This window comes from Rhyacophila brunnea, unplaced genomic scaffold, assembly GCF_057557595.1.
Source record: "Rhyacophila brunnea isolate RB1 unplaced genomic scaffold, BYU_Rbru_1.0 scaffold_3, whole genome shotgun sequence".
In the NCBI taxonomy this organism is placed as follows: Eukaryota; Metazoa; Arthropoda; class Insecta; order Trichoptera; family Rhyacophilidae; genus Rhyacophila; species Rhyacophila brunnea.
Window position 1 is genome coordinate 54,090,900 of NW_028232965.1, and position 25,028 is coordinate 54,115,927.

Here is a 25,028-nt window from a genome sequence, read left to right on the forward strand (position 1 = left end):
CGCCACGTCTCCACACCAGTTATGCAGGCATATACCGTGGCGTAACGAACGTTAGGCGCTATTCAAATTTGCACCGATATTATCCCAGGAGCAACTTCCCAAGACCTTGTTTGGCGACGTTGGCGTTCATTAGAGTGTGCGTGATACCTACTTGAGTTAAAATTCATGTCTAAATAAAACACGGTTCTGGTCGGTTTACAGGAAGCCAGCGGCAAACATATTTTGAAAATAGCTGATATACTAGATTATTTGTTAGGTTAAGTTAGGTTAGGTTAGGTTAGGATCTAATAAAATTGTAACATTATTGTCTGCAATACTCCACGAACAACGCGTATTTTTTTCATATCAGTGCCATAAAGATGACCGTATAGTATACGGTCATATATTTTCGATAAGAAAGCTCACGGCGAACACTATGCTACGGTGAAATGAAATACGTAAGATTTACATGTAACCAGTTATTTCGTGGTTTAAATCATGGTAGTTAAATGAAAAAAAACTCAACACATTATTTAAGAAACGTTATTAGTAATAATTTTGCTATTTATTTTATCAGAAATAAAAATATACCAATTATTTTTAGATGTATTTCAGTTTTCCACGCATGAACTTAACGCTTTTAGACTACATATTATTATATTGGAAACGAAAAAAAAACTATTGAAATCTGGTTGATAAATTAACCTTATTTTTTTATTATAAACTTATTAACGTGTATTTTGAATAGGTACTAAATAATAATCACTAAATCAATCAGATATAATATTTGCATACTTACATACATTAGGCCATAACGATTTCAAATAAATAAATCAAGGCCATTATTAGCACTATGTTAGTTTCATATAATGTAGAAAGAAAATTCAAGGATAACCTTATATATCAAGCTTAATATTTAAAATATGTATATACCATACATGAATCAATTCTTTTTTTCATATACAAACTGCATGATTAAGGTTAACTGTATTTTAATTGGGGAATAGTAAAATAACATTTTTTTTTATATTAAGATGGAAGTATTTATTAAAATATTGTTTTTTCGTTCATTCTCCCATTTATGCGTACATAATAAGCTCTTTTTTATTATTACATACAATAAATTTTTAATTAATAAATATCGACGCTGAAAAAATCATTTAAACAAAAAAATAATAGTAAATAAAAATTAGTTAGGTTGATATTTTTTTGCGAATTACATCAGAAATTATACGAATTAGAAAAATATTTGTATGTATTGATTGAGATAAAAATCTGCATCCACTGGATTGCAGCTAATATGCTTTACTATTTAAATTAATTTAATTTGACATATCTCTATGGACAACGAAATTAACTGAAAACTATATAACCAACGTCTTATCTCAAATTTCATTAATAATGGTGACAAACCTTTATGATATTGAATCAATGTATTAAAAACTCATTCGTACTTACCTTGATTAAATTTCTACATGGCGAATAGGATCTCTCAAAAAAACAAGTAAGTAAGTATATAACTGAGAAATAATAACTTGTCAGTAATTATTAAAACATATTATATTCTGATATATTGAAAATTCCAGCGTCGGTATATTTGTTATGATCAAATGTAAAAATGTGTTTATATGATATATCTATATGATAATAATAATCTTTATTTTTTATAAACTATATAATTTGGTGAATACTTTTATATCCAAATGAAATGTGTTAAAAATTAGATACCTTCCATTATACTATATTGTAACATGCATTCATTTATTTTACAAAATTATATTATGTATTTTGTGCACTTTTCAACAAAAATATATAAAATATTTTACATTTTTCTATTGTACTTCATGCTTTAACTCTTTAACGTATGAATATTTTTTTTTATTTCTACTTTTATAATAATCTGTGAAAGAATCTTTAAAAGAATTTTAATAAAATGCTTATAATCTGTATTAATTAATATATTACATAAACTGTTTATGATCAACGCCTTTGTACTTAAATTTAAACAATATTACTTCATATATTTTTAAACAACTGACAAAATATATTTTTTAAAGATATTTTTAAGGCATTTATAATGGTCTCAATAGTATATTAGTATAGTTCTTAAAAACTCAAGCGGGGGTACTAGATGCAATTCAGTCCAATATATCCATTATATTTTATTCCCACAAATTTATAAAATACCGATTGTATAAGAACTGTGTATAAAATATTTGTTTAGAGAAACATATAAATAAGACTTAAAATAAATTAAAATCATAAAATTACTATATTGTATTGTTACTGTTGAAATTATATATTCATAGTCATTGTAACCAACCCGTGGTTTAAAAACAACACTGATATAAAGTAGCTGGACTTAATACTATTTACATTTCATTACCCCATTTTTACATTCTCATCGTAAGGGAAATTTATTTTAGCATGGATGCATGCTTTTGTCTTGACCTCCCGGGCGGATTAGTTATGAAAAATCGAACAGGCGTAACGAAAAATAAAGTCATAAAAGTAGCGTGACCGCGTGAGACTCCAGTCGGCCGCGAACGGCGCTTCGGGAATAACGTGTAAACCCGCGCCCCGCAATTCATTTTATCCGAATAATTCGAATTTCGACAACCAGTATTCAAATAATCAGTAGGCAAAGCATGTTCCATGTTTAAGAATTTTAGCTGTTAGGGTTTAAGTGTTTTACATTACTGTTTTGTTTTTTTCCATTGGCAGTATATTAAGGTTATTATCCCGGGGTGGGTGATAACATTTTAGGGGATGCAATTTTTTTTTTTTTTTAATAATCCGTTATATACATAGGTTTGTCCTTATTCAGTAACCAATGTAGGCATCAATGTATTTTGATTCGCTATCCGTAATTATACTATACTGTTTAGATATATCCAAATGAATTAAACCAAAACAGATTAAGCCAAAATTAAACTTATCTGAGGAAACTTTGTGAATGGTACGAGTGTAGCTTCATGAAATTGTTCCGGGTAAAACACATTAAAGTGAAGATCGCGTTAATCGTGGCCTATCTCTTATAAAAGATATACATGAGAAGAAGAATAATAAATCACACTTTACGGCAACATAGTACCTACTAGGACGATGAAATTTAAATAATAAAATAATAGAAAAGTTTATGTGGTAACTGATTTTGCAACTAATACCCTCAAAACATAATTTGGTATAATTAAATTTTTTATGTAGAACATTAAGCAAGCCCTACAAATGAATACTGTAAGAAGAACCAAATAGCAAAAAACGTGCAAAGAATTTCAGTTGTTGTCGTAAAAGACGTTCTTGTAATAGATGTCCCTGAGTCCGTATCGTTACAACATTGGGTTGAAAGGTCCATGACTTTCGGAAAAAATTCATTCCAGAACTCAAAAGCTTTGAAATTGATATTGTCTGGACTACTCATATTAAACGTTCTGTCGATAATGAGATATCTTGGATTATCAGGCTTGAAGTCCTCCCACGTGATGAAAACCTCAGCATTTGTAGGATTTGATAACGTGGCAAAATTTGTCCAGAGTTTCATAATGATGTCTGCTATTCTTTTGTCAGATGTTTGCCACTTACTTGTTTCAGTAGGTGAAGCAAGATATGGTAGTCCAAGGACAAACACAAGATCGAAGTTATGAACTACTCCCATCCAATTTGGTATTCCTTCATTGACGGCTGGCGATAATGGCTTCAAGTCAAACCTGTATGTGTAAGTAGGAACGAATTTACTCATGTATTTCGCCATCATATAAACGGGAGCTCCGTAGTTTTTCTCCATGTAATAATCTAAAAACATTTTTCTCAGAATAGTTTCATTAGTTGTAGCAGGAACTGGGTTGTAAAAGAATGAAACTGTATCAAAAATATGCTGCTGATTTGTAAAACATGAGTCATTTGTACTTTCAACTGCCAAGTCTGATAGAACAATGTCATTTAACATTGTATCATATTCTTGTTTAGTTATACCAGCATCTTCAACGTCTTCTTTGTTTAATAATAAAGCATCTTCCATATCGGTATATCCCATCATTATTGGAACTTGTACAAACTGTCCTTTTTCAAATAATCTCTCTGGGTAGTCTGGTATAAATGGTTTACTTGAATTACTTAATCCAGCATCTATAATAGGACCCCAATCGGTTAACGGTTCACCTTGTTCTAACATAATCTGAGGATTGACATTTCTAAGACAACTAATCAAAGCTGATGTCGGTGTTCTAAAACACCCAAAAGCTTCTGCAACTCTGTTTATAGTTTTCATCTCTTTATGAGCTGGTTTTACAGTATTCGGTGCAAGAACACTTCCACTCATTGCTATTACTCTTTGAAATGTTCTATCAGACCATTCTCCGGATAATAAATGAAGCCCAGCACTTACTGCGCCAGATCCATAACCAAATATGCATATATTATCTTTTTTTCCTCCGAAAGCTTCAGCGTTATTTCTAACCCACTCCAAAGCACCTGCTTGGTCCATCAGTCCAAAGTTTCCAGGGGCTTCACCGTCCATGGTTGTGAAGAATCCAAATATATTCAACCTGTACGCCACAGTCACAACGATCACCTGTAATAATAGTATACAATTGTATTGAACACATTTTCTAGTTGCAACGCATATGGCATATGTTGCCCTAGTTTTTTAAGCTTATCTGATAAGGAAAAACATTAACGAGAAATGGTTTTGCCCGGAGTGGTCATTTCCCAAGAAAAATAAAGAAACTTCTTTTGTTAAGTCATTGGTAACTTGTCCCGAAGTCTATAATCATTACCGCAACCAATACAAATGGCATTTTAAACACATTGACATGAATTCACAGTTATAAAATAGATGGAAGTTATTGTATTTCTACAAGTGACCTTAATATATGTAGAAATTAAATTAATCTCAAAGCTTAAGAAGAGTATTTCGGTAATTAAAGGGTATTGAACTCAATATCAAATTGTATTTATTGCTAATTCAAGAAATGACTTGAAGTAAAAAATTAGGTACTAGGTATGTCAGTGAGCAAAGGAAAAAAATGGGTAAATATAATCAGTAGACTTTTAATTCGAACAATATTAAGGCAATCTGATATGTATATTAAAATATAAATAATAACAATAATTATGATGTATAATTAACTATTTTTTTTATTCAACGAATAATTCATAAGATTTAAGAATGTAACATTCTAATTATTTCACATACATAGGAATCGAACCTGCATAAAGCGCTTCAGAGAGTATTAAGAGCCATTAATTAAAATTTGTCGCAATGTATGGCGCCTATAGGATAGTGGTCTATGTGCATGGGCGCCAAACCCCAGAGATGCAGGTTCGATCCTGCTTACTGTCTTACGTTTTTCAAAAAAGATTTTTTCTATTGGATATAATATATTTTCTGAAAAGTGTTTTCAAAATTATGTAGGTATGTTCAATTATGATTTATAAAAGTATTATGCTATTCCATAGGAAGTCATTGAAGTTACCCATATTTTGCAAATTGACATCATCGGACTACTTATAACATATTTGTCATAATGATGCAATATGCAAATAATGAAACATAAAACGACAATTGTATTATTCTTAAATTCACTTAAACTGATTCATAATAACAATATATTATAAAAGAATAAACATCGCAATCAATTAACATCAATTAACATCAAATACTTTTAGTGTAAATAAATAAATTACTACTAACTGTAACATATATTATTTAAAACCTTTAAATTGTTACTGTGGTTTGCGTTAACTGATGTTAGCTGTTAAGTATTGACGGAAATACATTATAGTAATTAAAATATAAGACAATAAATAACTTTATCTACAATATCCATTATTCAATCAAGTAACGGTTTCATTAATTATTAGTGAAGTGAACATTTTCAAGTTAAATAAATTTAGTTCATTAGTTAAAAGATTTTTTTAGAAAAAAAGATACCTACCTATTGGACTGTTTATTCTTTATCAATCATAATAAAACTTGATAACAATATAATTGTATTTAAATATTTACAGATATAAGACTATATTTACGAATAAAAGATATAGAAATGTATAATAGTAATATAATTAATTACTAACTCACTCTTTTACTGGGGGAAGGTGTTAATCTACTACCCATCTAGTCTGTTAAAGTGAAGTGAATTTATACGTTACCCTATGTTTGAAGACAAGTTGAAAGGGGTTGATATCATAGGGGCTGCCTCGCATGAAGTCTCCAGGGTGGAACCAAACCATTGCTGGAAAGCCAGTATCTGGAGCTTTACCTGGGAAAAAAAGAAAATGAATATTTTTTTAATTGGTATGAATTTCATATCTAGATACAAGTCCTCTATTTTTTTAGTTCATATACACAAAATTATGACTACCTATCAACTTTCGTAAAAGCGATATTTGTTTAATTCGGTTTTATGATAATGATGTACATTTTGTAGTTTTTACTAGTTTTAAATAATATTGCGATTCGATGACCTATATTTTTTATAATTGTGTGTATGTAAAGGAGGTAACATATTGAATTGGAAAGGGCCTACGGAAGATAAATCGGAATGATGAAGTCGACCCGAGAAAACTAGGGCTAATCTCAGGCTTTTGTATGACGAATGATGTTGATGAGTGATTATTATAATATATTGGTGATTGACGAATTGTTTCACTTGACTTGAACCACCAGAAAGTATGATACTCCATTTTATTGTGGTTTAACTTTCGCGGGTCTCGTAGTTGGGTTGGTTAGGTTGGTCATTGGGGATGACCAGGAGGTGTAGATGGAGAGTTGTAAGGAGGAGAGATGAGAGGTCGAGATTTGGTAGTTACTCCGATGGATGTATGAGCGAGTTTTATTTGCAGCGTAAATAGTTAGTACAAGAGTATGTTACAAGAGCGTTATAATACTTATGATACTGATCCGAGGTCCAAGACTCGGTCGAACAGAATGCTGTGCGGAGCGACTTATACGAAGCTTACTGATCAGACCAAGATAACGATTGATACTAATAGGTATTTAGACTGACTACTAACTCATCATTTATGACCTGCTAATTATATGCATGAATATTCGATACATTTCGAATCTTTGTTAATGAAGTTTGCAATTGAGAAATCTGCTGGCGTCTGCATTATTGCACTTTGAACGTTTCGATCCCATCGAAGAATGTCACGCGTGTAGAATATGCTGACTGTAGATGCGACGATTGTACGATAGTTTAAATGATTTGCTAATTCTTAGACTATCGAAATAATGCTGACAAGGCCCGAAGTCTTTGACTGCTACATAATTTCAAGGATTCCTGTGCCGTGACTGATCCTACCTCACCCTGTAGCGGTGTTACAAAACCTTATCTACACGCAGGTCTCACGTGAAATGTGCCGATGGACTGAGGGAAGTGACCTAATCTTACGTATGCCCTGAACTCCAATATAAGGTTTGTTTTTTTGACCATGTCCGATCCTAATTAGATCATAATATAGACCAGCGCCCGGCAACCTATGCCACGCATGCCACTAGGTGGCACGCGAAAGGATTTTTGGTGGCACGCGTACTTTAAAAACTGTACCTACCGTAATATTATGTAATGATACACGCCGTTAAACGCCGAAAAACGAAGAATCTTGACATGATAAAGCGTCAATTAGATTGATTTTCTTTACGAGCTGTTTGTTGGCGAATTTATAATCTGCCTTTAAATCAGTGTAATCATCGAACAAGCTAACAAGCAGGTTGTAAACACTCTACCGAGAAAAGTTGAAAGCCGGTCAACTTTACACGCTACACGCCGGCGTGTGGACCTACTGTGTCTGCGCAGTAGAGCGCAGTAGCAACCTCCCGGTAAAAAAACGAACTACGTTCTGTCAAAATAGTCGTTGGCTTGTGGCTTCTCAGCGAATGGAAAGTTTTGTGTGTAATCATCAAATCGCAGTAGCTGAATCACCCGCTTTTAAATTCGCCAACAAACAGCTCGTAAAGAAGCTCAATGTAATTGACGCTTAACGAACACGTGGAATGAACTCCCAGACAGATTTCATTGTATGAAGTCGCATTCGCTCTTTTAAGCATATGGTACAACCATGAAGTAGGGAGTAAGATCATGTTAACGCGCGTGTTTGAACATGTACCTAACCTATTTTTTTTTTAAAACGATACATGTTCAACCACGCGCGTTACCATGATCCTACTTCATTTATCGTTTGTCAATTTATGACTACGGCCGTATGTTGTAGCTTAACCACTGGGAAATGTCAATAGAAATGGCGTATTTCAAAGAAATACTACCTTATTCTTAGGTCAATAATTATTATAAAGCAATCATTATTCGTATGATGTTTATCACATTTGAATGGTCTTCTTAATCTTTAGAATTATCTTCTTGTGCCCATTTTTTGAATAATAAAATGCCTAATTCTTGTCAAATTTGGGATCACAAAGATTATAAAATATATTTTTTTATCTTAAATATGTCACTATATATTATAATGTTAACATTAATTTTACTAATGATTTTTTAAATTCGTTTAAAAATTAATAAATCAAAAAAATCTTAAGACCACTGCACATAGATATACGGAAATATTACTATATTCTAAAACATTAGAGCGAGAGGTTTAAAAGAATACTATTTTATGTAGTAAAAATACTTTGTGCAGTCATCAACTGTTTAAAATAAATATATAGGATAATAAGGCTTCAAAATTATATAAATAGATGATCTACAACGTTTAAGGAATGTCCAGGGTTATGCTCTGAAAATAGCATTAAAGCTCCATTTTGACCTACGCTGAGCATGTGGGCCGCTAACAGATTTTTGTTTGTTACGAGAAATGATTGTTAGCCTCTTCTTTAACCTATTAGGTCCATACTCTACTGACTCCAAATACAAATTGAGAACCAATATGTGTATTTGCCAGACCCAGAATTCAAACCTGGGACTTACGACATTATAAGCCGACGCGTAAGCTGCTCGGCCATCATGGACGATAAGGATTGCAGGATGCAATATTAAATAATAAATTGATCAATGAATCAGTAATATTACATGGTTTTATTTGCACCAAATAAATAATTTGAAAACTACATAACATTATTATGATACTAATTCGTATCTGGCAAAAAACACATGCCAATCAAAGTGGTTTTCCTATTATTTCAACGTATGCTGCAAGTGAGTGAAAGTCTCTCGATGACTTTTATTAATAAAACGATGAATCCTATTACAAAAGTGGTATTAATTTATTATGTATTACATTTAACACATAAAAGCTGTACCTAATATGATTGAAAATAAGTATCCTCAAAAGTGTTCTACATTGAAAATTACCTAAGTGAAATATTATATATTTTATCATTAGAACTATTAAATAAGAGTATTACATTATAAAGATAAATAATAATCATTTTTGCTCGAATTGAAAGTAAATTATATATATACCGATGACTCTAAAAAATCCATCATTATACATCGATAGCCTACAATATTTTTTTGTGTTTTAGTGTGAGAGACGAGACAAACGCTGAAGAAATTTGTCATTATGTAGTTAGCACCAACAACTCTTGTTTAAATTAAGATCAATAACTTTAATAAATTTTGGTATAATTTAATCTCTTTTATTTTGTTAACTGTCAACTCATGGTGGAACTGCATTGTATTGTTGTTTTTATTTAATAAAACGCAATTTTTTTGTAGTACTTATTCCACTTTTAATCAATAGATTAGGACCGGTTTCGTTTTTTTTTCTTTATTTGGAAGCAATTGAGCTCTTCTCTGAATCGAAGGCTATTCTGCTTTACAATGCTTTACAAAAGTATACATACATTTTTTTAACTACAGGCATAAGTAGTTACATTATTATAATACAGAATTACATTTTTGTTACACTATACACTAGACATTTACGTTCCATTTTTGGAGAAATTCATGCACAATTTTCATAACTGAAATATTTGGTTTTGCCAGGAACGAATTAATCGTTAAAGGAGGGTATAACCTGTATCCGGTCCTAATCTATTGATTAAAAGTGGAATAAGTACTACAAAAAAATTGCGTTTTATTAAATAAAAAAAACAATATAATTTAATCGTTACGGAGAGTGACTATTGTATTTTTCACAATTTGAGAGATTAACATCTTTGATTTGAACTATACAATTATTTTATTTGATAACCTCGGAGAAGTATTTTCAATTTTATATTTTTCTTCTGTAAAGGCAATGCAATTATAAACAAGTATTATGTTGCTCGGTAGTTAGGCCCGATTGCGCGGAAATAGAAAAGACAAAAGGGCGGCGGAGTGACGTATGGGAAACAGAAATGGGCGATTTGTCAGTTACGTCCTTACTGTGACAAGTCACGATACAGCAGACGATACTTTGCGTTGTTAATTCACTTACAAAGCTTTCGAAATAGAAACCTTTGCAGTATTAAAAACTTACCAACTTACTAATAAAAGAAAAGCTCTACTATCACAAATTGATTACATCTGAAAAAGAATCGCTAATTTATAGAATTAAGAAATAAGAAAAGTTTTGAAGTTATAAATTATTGTTCTGCATTAAAAACCGTTTTTGATTTACAATCAACAAACAAATATCTACCTTTGAGACTATTAATCAAAAGAACTTACTACCAAAACAACAACGTGGTACTCTTATAAAACCACCTTCTTTTTATCCCATTCACTGCGTCCAACGCAACAAGTGCGTTTCCCATCGGGTGTTCATTAGATATAATTAGCATGTTATTTAAATGTGGTAATTAAATATTAATTAAAAAGTCCACATTGAATAGGTTTTAAGCTTGAGCCTAGCCAAATTTTTATACACATTGTCTGTCCAGAGGTTTATGTAGAGAGTGTTGTCTTTCATCACATACCGCTTGTGTGTAAACTTGTTTTAATGTTTTTTTTATAATATGTAAATAACCAACAAATAGTACCTTTATATTATTAATTTGCATGAACATATTATCTTGAATAAATTGAGGGAGTGAAAATACTCTTTTAATCTTTAAAATTCAACGGTTATTCGTAATATCTTTAGTATTGTAATATAGCAATTTTTCGTTCACTATATTATTATCATCAGTTTTAATCATTCCTCTGTTAAATAAAGGTTTTTTATAACCACTATTTTCAATTCTGTAATTTTACATGCTGGTAATTTTGCAAAACGTAACCAATTAATCAATTACACATCTTCTAGATCTTTCTTTTTGATATTTTCTACGTTTTGGATATCACTGAGTAACTATATTGATACAAAGTCTCCTTTTTTAGTTCTGTATCCAGCCCCATATGAGCTCCCAATAACAATACATAACATACGAGTTATTAAAAAGTTTGGAGCATGTGACTGAGGTTCATGGCACAGGTTATTTTCACGAATGAGAATACATACCTGAAGAAACTCTCTTTCATCCTCTCTGACTTTTGATGTGATCATATAACATGAGTTTTTAAAGGTTATCATTTATGAGCAAAAATATAAGCAATTCAATAAAGCCGCTAAAGCCCGCGCCTTTCTTCAAAACTCAGACAAATTATTTCTTTTAAAAAGATTACTAGTTTGGCTAAAAATACCATCTGAAAAATCCGTGCCAATATGTTGTTAACGTACAAAATATTGTAGACAATTTGAAATTTATGGCGCTCAATGATATCTCGTTTCTATGGGTAATGAATAAAAATGAATGATTTATCTAACTATAAATAGCAGTGAAGTCATAGCGATATTATAAAACATGCGATTTATTATATGACTGTTAACTAGGAAAATTCTTCTACACGTTTTTGAAACTACTATTTGAACGTATGAAAGTTTTCACATGAAAAGTTAATTATTGAATAAAAAGTTTCCATAAGAATTGCGGTGAAGTTACTTAGGTATACTATAGGTAACTTGCAATAAAATACGTTATTTCTAGTAGATTCTATTAATGTAGGATTGATATGACTTTGGTTTATTCATTTATTTAATTCTTTAGTTCGTAAAAGACTTGAGAGTGGGTCTATTGTTTGGGCACCGCATCAGTTGAAATATGGCTTTATGGTGGAGAGGGTTCAGAAGAAATTCTTGAGACTCCTTTACTTGAGGTTGTATGGATACTATCCGTGGCTTTATCCAACTGACTTTCTCTTAGGCATGCTTACATACTGCAGTCTGCAATTTAGAAGAAATCTTTATTTAACCATGTATTTTTTTCGACTTATACGAGGTATAAATGAGAACTCTGCCATTCTGGGCAGTGTTGACCTGTGTGTCCCTGATAACTATCTTAGAAATAGAGAACATCAGTTGTTTATTCTGCCAAGGTGCAGAATAAATCTGCCACTAGTAATGCCAATTAGGAGGGCAATAACTATGTTCAACGAAACTGCTTCGAGTGTTGATATATTCCACCTATGTGAGGATTATTATAGGTGGACGTTGTTTTATAAATTCTTAAAATAGGGTCTGCTTAACTCATCCGGTGTACTTCCTTGTACCTATCTCATTTATATTTTTTGTATGTACGCATTTCTACTGTTTAATACCTTACTATATATGTCTATTCTGATCTATCTCTTTTTTATGTAATACTGTTTTATATTTTTTCTTTGTTTCTAAATGTCATGTTATGAACGTCTTAAATTTATAATTTGTAATGGTCACAATATGTTAAAAATAAATAAATTGAATTGAATACAAAATGGGATTTAATAATTTATGTACATTATAATATTACAATATCAAACTTTTTGGATTAGCTTACTCCTTATCTAACCTCTGGAAGTATTAATTTAATGGATTCTATTGATTTTACAATAAATTTCTTTACGTGGTCACTTCACCTCATCGGAATTTGCCGTCCGCCATTTTTATCAAGCACACTAGCCAAACAATAAAATTAATTGCATCCCACTCTATTATAGGCGATGCCAAAACAGTGTGACTGAATAATTGTACAATATGATGCAGACACACGAGTGGCGAAGGGTGGACGTATGCTGTTAATATCCGACATAAATAGTGCACAGTGAATTTTATCAGTCACACGTATTTGTTTTTATTGAACTAAGCTACAATAATCTACAGATGGTGTTAGTTAGTTTTATAAAATCAATTATATGCTGCATAAGCCAAACTATAATAGTTTTGGTATGCTATGGACAATCCGACAAAATAGTGAACGCTTTTTCATTCATACTTATTTGTTTTCCAATTAACTATTTCTTTTTACATTCTTTAACCTTGTGAATTATTCGTTGAATAAAAGAAATAGTTAATTATAAATTATTAGCAAGTTCAAGTAAGTTACATCATAAAAAATATTGGAGAAATCCACGACGTCGGTTAGTAATCGAAGTAATGGGTATCTACTTTGATTTAAGAAACAAAAATCGATTGCCAAAGTAGCTTGGTTTGGAAGAGCGCTGATGAGTGGGTATTAAAAGTGACCAATAGTTAAAATTTGTCGCAATTAGTATGTCACTGCGTAGCATAGATGTAATGCGCGGATGGGGCGTAAACCCGGGAGATGCAGGGTTCGATTACCTGCCGGGGTGGCTTACTTTTTTCAAAAAAGATCTTTTTCTATTGGTTATAATATATTCTCTCAGAAAGTGTTTTTCAAAATTATTTGTTTTCTTTGAATTAATAATACATAGTACACGTGGTGTTGGTTAGTTTTTTTTTAAATTTATTAAGCCCTCCCTCAACCAAACCATAATAGTTAAAAAAAATATTATTCTATCTATAGTAATATCCAAAGTTATGTTTGATTGAATGGCATAATTAAAGATATTATATGGGTAAATGAACATTTGTTGACTATTATCTATTATGGCTTGGTTTCGCAGGGTTTAATTGAATTTTAAAAACTAACGAACATCATCTGTAAATTTTAGTCTTTAGTTCAATGAAAACAAATAAGTATGACTGACAAAGTTTACTGTGCACTATTTATGTTGGATCTTACCCATCTACCTCCACCCTTCGCCACTGAGACATACAAAGGGTAGTCTCTCGCCAATACGCAGTTTGTGCAGAATGTTAGTTCTGTGTTACGTTCAGCGCGGCTATTCTTAATAGTTAACATTTTAGCACGTTTCCATTATTTTCATTGGTTCAAATTAACACGGAATCTATTCCAAATACAAGGCGGTTATCGGCGGCTGCAGGCGGTTATCTACAATAATTGGTAAATTCGTAATACGTAATACGAGGGGAGTTCTATAAGTTCGCGGAATGGTGGTGAAAGTAGCAAGTATTTGGGTTAAATGTATTTCTTTATTGTTTTGTAATCCTTTTTAGTTATACTTGTGTAATTCTAAGTTGATTGTTCCATTAAATCACTTTTATTATTCAAAAAAACGAATGTTAGGCAAGAAACCATCCAAAATGAAATGAAATTGGTTTATGGCACTCTTTATTATGGTAAAATACAAATGGTCACGTTTATTTAAACAAAGTAGAGAGTCACCAGAAGATGATGACCGTTATAGAAGGCCAAGTGACGTCACTACACGTGAAATGGTATTAAAAATCAAAGATACCCTTATGGAAAATGGTTTTCTAAAAATAAGAATGTCCGAGGAGAATATATTGAAAAATAAAAATATTAGACACATATATATTATTTTCTTTCTGTCCCATTCCGCGAACTTATGGAACTCCCTTTGTACACCATAAGCGATCATGCGTTCGTCACTATCACCATATCTCAAATACCTCAAACATTTTTTTTTATTTAATTGATTCGTAATGTCCAGAATTCTACCTCGTACATGAAAATGAAAAACACCAATCGCTAACAAGCCATATCTTTTTATTTCTTAATTTTATAATTTCTACATTTATAGGTGATCGTCGGGACATGTACGTCTGGCTATTGTGTTATGTCTATGTACCTTTAGCAATAATCGCCACACCACATCTCTAATACATAAATAATTGTATTTTCATGTAATTAGTTTATAATTTTCAATACTCTACCACATACAAGAAAATGGAAAACACTTAAAACTACATCTCGCATATATATTTCTTTCGCACTTATTCGAATCACATATTTGATGCACTATCTAATACACCTTTACGAATTTTTGTAATACATTACACTCATTCAGTATACCTGCTCTATCGATGTATGATTATCAGTATGTCGATTTAATCTATATAAATTTATACGAGTATATAAGTATATATTTCTCCTGATTTATATGCGGTGTAAATATAAACTCTGTCATTTTTCATAATGTTGCCTCATGATCATCTTCAGGGGCGCGACAACCCGGTTTGGGTCCTGGCCTCCTCCAACAGCTCCCTCTACCTGTCTTTATCCAGTGTGGCCGCTTTTCAATTCGGTACCCCCAGAATACGGTAGTCACTGGCAGCTCCATCCAACCAGCGAATCTTTGGCCACCCTCTTCTTCTATGTCCTATTAGATTGCTGGACATCACTCTCTTTGCCGGTTCATTGTCATTCATACAGTGCACATGACCTAGCCATCGCAGTCTCTTAATCTTAATTGATTGAACTGCGCTGCAATCTTCGTACAGCCCGTAGAGCTCAGCATTATATCTTCTCCTTCAATTGGTGCCATCCCTGATCGGTCCATATAGAATTTTTCTTTTAAAGATTTTCAGGACTCGTTCATTTCGCAGAGTTAATGTCCAGGTTTCCGATGCGTAGGTGAGCACTGGCTTTACAAGTAAGTGTCTTGTAAAGAGTGCTTTTAGTTCGGCGAGATAGTATGCGGGACTTAAAATGTCTTAACAGGCCAAAGTAGCATTCATTTGCAGACATGATTCTCTTGTTAATTCAGAAATCGGGATTATCTGGTTGTTCTCCTAAAATGCAAGAACTAACTTACAATAAGTAATGCTAATTGGAAAGATTATAACGAAATAGCTTCGGATATTGATGTAGCATTAGATTGACTATTAGTGGAAAAGGCTGATGTGAAACAGAGATAAAAAGGGGCACACAGATTGTTAAAATATGGAAGGATCGGAAAATTTTAATTGATTATACAAAAATTAGTATTATCTATATTTTTGTACAGTACTGAGTCATGTATCCTGAAGGCAAATAGCGGAAAGCAATAATTAATTCTTTTTAAATGTTGTGTTTATGTCGAATGCTTTGTATTTCTTGGACAGAGTACAGGATGAACCAGTCAATCATGTAGCGACTACAGATAAAGGAACGGCTCTCAACAATATGTCTGAGACATATTCTGTTATTTTTGGGCATAATTTTTGGCGTGGGCCGGATAACCTAGAGAAACTGGTGGTTTTGGGTAGCTTCCAGAGAAGGAAAATCAGAGAAAGAGCGTTGGTGTGCTGGAGCGACAAATTCTGCCCTGAGAGAAAGAAGCAGAGGATCGGAAGAGATGGAAAGTTTTGGTCGATCAAAATATGAAAAAATTCCAAGTTGGTCACGATCCTCACCCATAAGGGAACAAACAAGATGAATATTGATGTATTCTACTTAAATGAGAATGAGTTAAGGTAGACGTTGTTTTATAAGTTTTTAGGATGAGGTATTCTTAGTTTCCTTGGTGTGCTTCCGTGTAATATTTTTATTCATATACCTTATATTTTATTTACAATTGTTAACAATTGTTTTATAAGTTTTTAGGATGAGGTATTCTTAGTTTACTTGGTGTGCTTCCGTGTAATATTTTTATTCATATACCTTATATTTTATTTACAATTGTTAACAATTATTTTTAAGTAATTAAGTTTGTTTTATTTTGTGAAGGCTTTGAATTTGTAATTTGTCATGTTTATTTTGTAATACCCACGATGACCGCGGGGCTTATGCATCGCCCTATAACGTCTTGGGTCCCAGCTTCGAATCCTGTGTCTGGCAAGTATACATATTGATTTTCAATTTGTGCATGAGTCAGGGTATGGACCTAATAGGTTGAGCAAGTGGCTGACATCCATTTATCGTAAAAACTGAATCTGTTAATACAAACCTATACTCTGTAGATATCTATATGATTTTATTACGATCGGACATGGTCGAAAAAACAAATGTAAAATGAATAATTTTGAATAGGTATTCTATAGTCTATATCACGATTACTTTGCGCAATAACTCTGTCATGTCATTTCAATGACATGTTTCAATCATTGCATTAGATGAATGATTTCGATTATACGAGATTTATTGAATTATCCGGTGTAATTTATATAAAAGTTATACAATACTATACAATTTTATAGTGCTTGATTGAACCGTTTGTATTTATTTTGATAGACTCTGTTTCGAACAATTTTATTTGATTATGCGTTTAAATATTATAATCATGAAAGATGCACACAAAACTTCTGGTATTATTTACGTAGCCCTGCCGCGTATTGATTTTTTACATGCTAGGGGAGCGAAGCCAAGAAAAGAAAATGTTTCTTATCGCTTATCGTAGGTTTTCTCGGCCTACGGGTGGTGGCGTATCGCCCACCAAATTATAATATGCTCGCAGTACTTACCAGTTTCCAGATGTCGTCACGTCTTGGCGTATTATTGATGGATATTACAAAACTATTAAGTATTTATCGCTCATAATATGACAAAATAATAAGTGCCACTTTATATAAAAAAGCTTCTTGGAAAGCTCATATAAAGACGTATGATAATAATAATGCGATAAATAAATCATAATTTAATTAATATATAATTATAAATTGAACGTTTTTTTATGGCGGTCCGCACATCGTTATGGTGAGACCATGTACACATGATTGAGAAGACATGCATAAGTTCACTTTCAATCAGTATATTCTTAACATCAGTAATAGATCTAGCAAAATGCTTGGTTTTGTTATGAGGGTTTCAAAATCTTTCGAAAACGTCCGAGTGCTACGTACATTATACGTATCATTTATGTTGAGTATTCTTGAATATGCCAGCATTATTTGGAGTCCTAATAGGTCCATCCACACAATTAAGTTGGATCGAGTCCATAATATTTTTTTTAGATTTCTCTACTTAAGAACATACGGGTTCTTTCCTTATGATAATGATAATAAAATGAATTTCTCGACTCGTTTTCTTCTGGGTATGCTATCAATGCAATCCCCGTCCACCCAAAGAGTGATTGTTCTTTTAAAGCATTTTTTTACTCCTTCGTGGGTTCATCTACAATCCGTATATACCGGCAAATATTATTTTTTATATTCCCACCAATATCACTCGTAACTCTACGGTCTTCAAGATACCTCGTCGCAGGACAGATGTTATGTTTATGATGCTGTGTATCGTGCAATTAGCTTATTTGATGGCACCATAAAGGTTGATTTATTTTTTATTAACTAAATAATGCTTGTGGACGTGTTAAATAGGTTAAATTTATAATTGTATATATTTTTATGTTTCTTTCATATTTACATATACACATGCTGTCTTTTCTACTTTATTGTTATATTAGTTGTTATTTGTAATTAATGTTTTTTTATAATTTTGTATGTATTGTGTATTATGGTGCATTGACCAATCGCTCTATGGCTGTAATACTCTTTTTCTAAATAAATAAATAAATAAATAACGAAACTAACAATCGGTAAGCCGGAAGGTAAATGAAGATTTGGTCGACCTCGTTCAAGATGTATGAATAATTTCGAGTTGGATTTAATTATATTAGGTTCCTTAAACTAGAGAGAAGTAGTTTTGGATAGATATGGATGGAAGCAGATGCTGAAAGAGGCCAAGTCCCACATATAGCTTAGCGCCAGAAAGAAGAATAAATAAATGATAATGAAAATATAATGGGATTTTTTTCGGTTATATATTATGGACTATTAACGGACTATTGATGAAACTATTAATGAAATTTATATTACATATTCGTTTTTCGTTGCCAATTGAAATATATTAAATTTAACTCTAAAATTAATTATCATAAAATATATGTCTTAATTGAAAATCACTTAAATTCACATAAAGCACATTTTTAGATATTGTAAAATTATATATTAGATAGTTTAAATTAATATTTAAAGTTATTTTAAATACTAATTGAGATTCAAATAAGCTATTTGTATAAGAAGAGTAGATGATGATAGAAAATGGTTGAATTTGTGGCTATAGAAAAAATATATTACTTACTTAGTATGATTTTCGGTCAAATGCAATTTATTAAAGTTTATAGTAAAACTTTTTCCAAAATCTTTTGATGCAGGTACATAATTACATCATAGAGTTTTATTAATAATAATATTATTAAGAAACAAATACATTACTCTATATATACAGTATTCTATCGATGTATTATTAATTATCAAATTATGCATATTATAATACGTGATCTAATTTTTTCTGTAATCTAGCTTACTCCTGTATAATCAGTCTAGTATCCAAATATAGCATCTTTACAATCTCGTCTATGGAATATAATAACGATGAGAGTTATTACTAGTAGTATTTGCGATATAGTTATAAAGATGGATATTATGTATCTTGGTAGCATATAATGTGAATCAATTAAAAGATATAGTGTGAATTAACAAGACAAATTAAATCATATATTATGATCAAGTAAAGGAAAATTAAATGATACGAATATATCACACAAAACTATAAGTACTTATTTGTAAATGTAATAAAAACAGAATATTATTACAAGACTCAGGCATAAGAGTCAGTTCTTTTTGCATGGTATTGAGGGCAATAAAAGGGCAGATGATCTGAAAACTTGGACTGGAATGAGGCTATAAAGAAAATGTGCCAAACTATGTGGATAGATTTTCACCATAGGGCATCATTAGAAAAGGGGAAATGTAGTAAGTCTATTCTACCATCACCACGAGAGGTGCCCTGATTTGTAGAGTTGTCTTTGACGAGGAATGAGCTTAAGTTAATACTAAGGCTAAGAACAGGGCACACCATGGGCAAAAGATTTGATGTCCTCATGGGAAGAAGCAAATTGCAACTCTGCGATGAATGTCATATTTTAGAGGACATTGTACATATAGCACTACAATTCCCTAAATATGAACTTCACAGAGTACAGCTGCGAATTGCTGATATCTATGAGAATGTCGATGAATTGAAGGGTGTCCTGGCGGTGGGTAAGACGGAGGAGCTAGGCAAAATTGTAAAGTTATTTAACAGAATAGGAGTGAGGACTTGGTCGACGGATCCCCTTCTAGAAGAGAAGAGGCGATATGACAGCGAGTCGCAGTCAATGCCTCGGTAAAATCAAAAAAAAAATGTAAATGTAATAAAAACAGAATATTATTACAAGACTCAGGCATAAGTCAGTTCTTTTTGCACGGTGTAAAAAGCATCGATTAATAGTTAGACATGGTACCAAAGACCCAGTTATTGAGTTTTCGGTCCATAGACGTATATACTCGTAATATATAATATCGTGGAAAAGAAACATATTATACATGTTATTATACACTTAATTAAATTGACACTAAGCGCAGAAAATTGAAAATTATTGGTGTGGCAAAAAATAGAACATCCTGCCATTTTTACTTTGCATAATTCAAAAGAAATAAAAGGTGGATATTGTTCTGATGATTGCCAACCTTCTCAGAGGAGACGGAATATAAAGAAGAAAAAAGGAAGACCTCGGGTTTAAAATACGAACTCACTAATTCAGGTCAGAGGGTTTTAGAATTGATATCGCCAAGATAGTCCAGTGACAAGAAAAGAAAAAGTAACCATGTATATCATAAATTATAGAAAATTATAATTCAATTTGGTTAACTTTGCCGAAATAATATTTTTGTATGTATTTTTTTTTTTAAATATTTTTAACGAAAAATAAAAATGTTTAATACTACTTCAAGCTATAGCGTGTAGCGGGTAGGCTATTGCTGTCCATGGGTTGGTGAAATATTTGTGGCTGTTACATAAGGGTGAAGAAGTTATACTGACCCACTACAAATCTTAGCCCACTAAACGCGGCACATAAATAATAACACAAAATTTGGGAGGGTTTTCCGTCAAGCCTAAAAATGATATGTTACCTTTTCGGGAAATACCTCGTACGTTGATGACTGTGTTAATTATATGCTCGTGGTATCTCAGTAAAAAGTAATATTTTACACGATATAATAATATGTTAGAGAGGAGTTTTTCATATAGGTGTGTTTAAAATATTTATTTTGTTGGAACAATATGTATTACAAACTTTTTGAATATTTGAAGTAATAATACCAGTATTGTCAACTCTAATCCAGAATAATATATCATGATATCACATACATTACAAATGCTCATTTTTAATAGTCATAATTATCGTAAAAACACATATTTTATTGGAATTAATAATCATAGCAAAAAATCTTTAAATATAGTGAAAACAGTTTGCGTTAATGCACAATGCATTATGGTTTCACATTTTTATTGTGTTCTAGTAAAACAACAAACATTATGTAAATCGATATTTATGGAAAATACAGCTTTAATAAAAATTATTTGATAGCTAAAATTTTTTCGCTCTACCCAGTCATCAGTAACTTTTAAACTGTTAAAAATCGATGTGAAAAATACTACTTTGAAGTTAAATAAATTGACATATTACATCCATTAGGTACAATTTACCTAATAAAAAAATAGTAAATTTATTGATGCATATAATTGGGTGTTATTTATTTGTTACATTTTATTCTAATAGAAAAAGTATTTTACAATATTATTTATATTTCATATTCGATAAGTTTTATTCCAACACGAGACTTTTCTAGTCCCTAAAAGAAAATACATGCAATTATTTTTTTTGTTACTTCGTAAAGGTTATGAATACTTTTAATACAGTTAATTATATTTTTTTCTCTTTAAAACTGCCTAGTATTTATAGATCTCTTTGGTTTGGAAACATTTTAAGAGGACTGGGTGTCGCCCATTTGTGTTAACTATTACGTCAATTTATTTAATTGAAATATTTATTAACATCAATCACCATATTTGATACCAAAAGAATCATAATTATGGGCCTCCAATGGTTACCAGAATATTTTTTTTTTGCAAAAAATGAATGTTAGCTACTTTCCTCACCTATTAGTTACATACTCTAACTCCAAACAATAATCAAACACATAAAAAAAACAACATGTGAATTTACCACCAGATGCGAGATTCGAACCCGGGACTAATGTCGGTTTATAATTAACCGACACGTTACCGCTCAATCATCGTAGAATATACATGCATTGACTAAATACATACATTACATCTACATTTTAACTGTATTATAATAAATATAACTTTCATGCTTCTTAATTAAAAACTACCGTAAATAAAATCAATCGTAAAATATTGGTGTTTAACTTTTGATAAAATTTATTACATACTTGACCTATATAAATACTTATTGTATTTCTCAATAATAGATAAGTTTTATAAAATAATTCTTGTACAACAAATTTTACATATATGTACCTATAAATGGGTGGTTCAAAATATTTATTGATCAAGTCCATCAAAATGGACCCTATTTGGACCTAAAGTTATAACTCCTTTTGTAATTGTAATTGTAATTCAGGAATGTTTTCACTGTATATACTTACCATATTTTGATAGTACATGGATCAATAATTTAAATAAAAAGTCGAGATATAAAGTATATTCAGGCTTTATTAATATCAGCAGATTAATAATAGCAAATACCTCTTTATACTGGTGAAGCAACTGTCAAAATGGACATGATTCATATTCAATTTGATGTCTTATCAATAGTAGTATTGCCAATTATGCGGAAAATTGTAGAGCTACGATTGTGATATTAACAATTTAACACTATAGAAATCTGTTTTATCTAGCCTCTGAAACAAAAAAAATGGAATTTTATGAAAATTGGACTTGATCTATATTAATTATTATTGTGAACCACCCAAATGTGTATTAAACAGATAAATTAATTACTGAAATGGAATCTGATACTGCAATATTTTTACTGTATAAATTGAAGAAAAATCTAGAAAATATTTCGAAATACATCAATCAAATAATAATATTGAATAATTGCGATCATCTGTTATCTTACCCTCTAGTTCTAGATATGACAATTTGATTGAATCAAAATGCGAAGCTTTAACCTAAATTGTCTGGAAATCACAGCCTAGAGCTTTAAATAAGCACCGACGAGCTTTCACTTTTAATGTCCTGTAAGGTGCGGCTTTTCGATAGCCCTTTTGCCATTTTCCTTCCCTTTTAGGGTCGGCCCAATTCCATCCGAGCTATAAATAAAGGTCAAACCCAAAATCACGTCTGCCAAATGGCTAAATACAAAGGAGATAACTTTGTCGTCAGTGTGACGGCCATTAGCTGACAATACACGCGACGGTACATTTTTTCAAAAAGGGGAAATCCTCAACCCATTTTGGCCCAATCTAACTGGATTAGCGATATGAAACCTTTTTATATCGTACTATAAATAAAATTATATTACTACAAAAAAAAGTTTATTTTATTTGCATTATAGAGTTATTTTTTGAAGTTATACTTCTTTTGGGGCGAGAGTGAATTTGAGAGCTGCGCGCGCACACCATTACGACAGTATGAAAATAGCTGCAAATCTGTCAGCTGTATACAAACGCAAGTTTGATAGTAGAATTATTCCATTGCCTAGACACCGCATTTGTTATTGTCAGTCATTTGCAATTCCTTACGTAAACAAACGATTAAACGTCAGAGTGACAGTTGTTACTTAAAAAATAAAAACAACGAGAAATAACATGATAATTAAGAGCTAGTCGAAGAATCTAGATTATCACAAGTTTTGTTTTGTTTTGTTACGTCAAAGAGTATTATAAGAACCATTAGTTAAAATTTGTCGTAATAAAGTATGGTACCTTTAGCATAGTGGTCTATGTGCGTGGGCGCGAAACCTGAGAGATGCAGGTTCGATTCCTGCGGGGTGGGTGTCTTATTTTTTTCAAAAAGATTTTTTCTATTGATTATAATATATTTTCTCAGAAGTGTCAGAATTATGTATGTTAATAATTTGATTCAAAATCACAAAAAATGGTCGCCAAGTTTAACGAAATTTGAGATACCTCGAACGCATAGTTGTTAGTTAATTTCGGTATGATTAGATAATAATGGCACGGGTTACTTAACTGGTATAACACATTGGCTCTAGGTTTATGAATCGCTCGGTATCAATATATATTTTTTTTAATAACTATGTTTCTTAAGAGTTATGAAAAATATGGTTACATAGATATACATTTAAAACTATAACTTGATTGATTTGTCTGGAAGTTAATGACACTTCTTTATATATTTATCAATCAAGCAAAAATTTAGAAAACTGATTAGATTGCTTTAAATTTGTATAATAATATGTTTGCAATCACCACCATGGAAATAATTTTTGGTATGTACCCACGTCAGTAGTTAAATAATAAAATAACTTTATTTATTCTGCTTATAAGCACCCACTCACTACCCTAGGCTATATTACTCAATAACATTAATATGGACGAAATATCTGGAAAAAAAATGACACTCACTTTTATGTCGGGTCTGCCGAATGGCATAATCTGTTCTAATGCCATTACAATGAAGGTGCTATTGCTATAAACTCCCAATGCTTTTTGTCGGGTCTGCCGAATGGTTCGGTTCGAACTGGTTTGCTCAAATGAACATTGATACTAGAAACACTGTTCTAACGCCATTACAATAAAGGTGATATTGCTATAAATTCCCGATGCGTGATATCGCATAATGGAAATTGCGTGACGTCTACCTATACATGTGCGAATGTCGCTATGAGCGAATTTACTTGCTAGCTACTGTATTGAGTGAGTTGTCCATTTATAATGTCATTGATATTACTACATATTATTATCTTCTTCGATAGTAGTGCAAAATTAATTATATTAAATTTCACATATTTTGTAAGTTAAGTAATATTATAATATATTATATAAGTACTGTTATTATGTTAATAATTATGAAATGATTTTGTTAATCGAGGCATCGATATTAATGCTTTCATAATAATACCAAGTATTTATTTTCGCTTTGGATTTTATTTATAGGTCGTTATATTTTCTTAAATCGAATATTTGTTTTTTTCGCAAACCGTTGGTTTGGCGTCTCTTATCTACATGCG

The 25,028-nt window shown here is 31.4% G+C and overlaps 1 protein-coding gene across 1 annotated transcript in view; it reads right to left on the bottom strand.

Annotated features, from left to right (window-relative positions):
- Positions 1–3,190: 3,190 nt before the first annotated feature.
- LOC147068560 (carboxylesterase 1C) overlaps positions 3,191–25,028 on the bottom strand; it is a 61,048-nt gene continuing 39,210 nt past the window's right edge. Inside the window, exons 2-3 of the mRNA XM_085953001.1 lie at positions 6,130–6,239; positions 3,191–4,549 (exon numbers count right to left, since the gene is read on the bottom strand). Of these exons, the coding sequence (XP_085809127.1) occupies positions 3,191–4,549; positions 6,130–6,239 (1,469 nt within the window). The remainder of the gene's footprint in view (positions 4,550–6,129; positions 6,240–25,028) is intronic.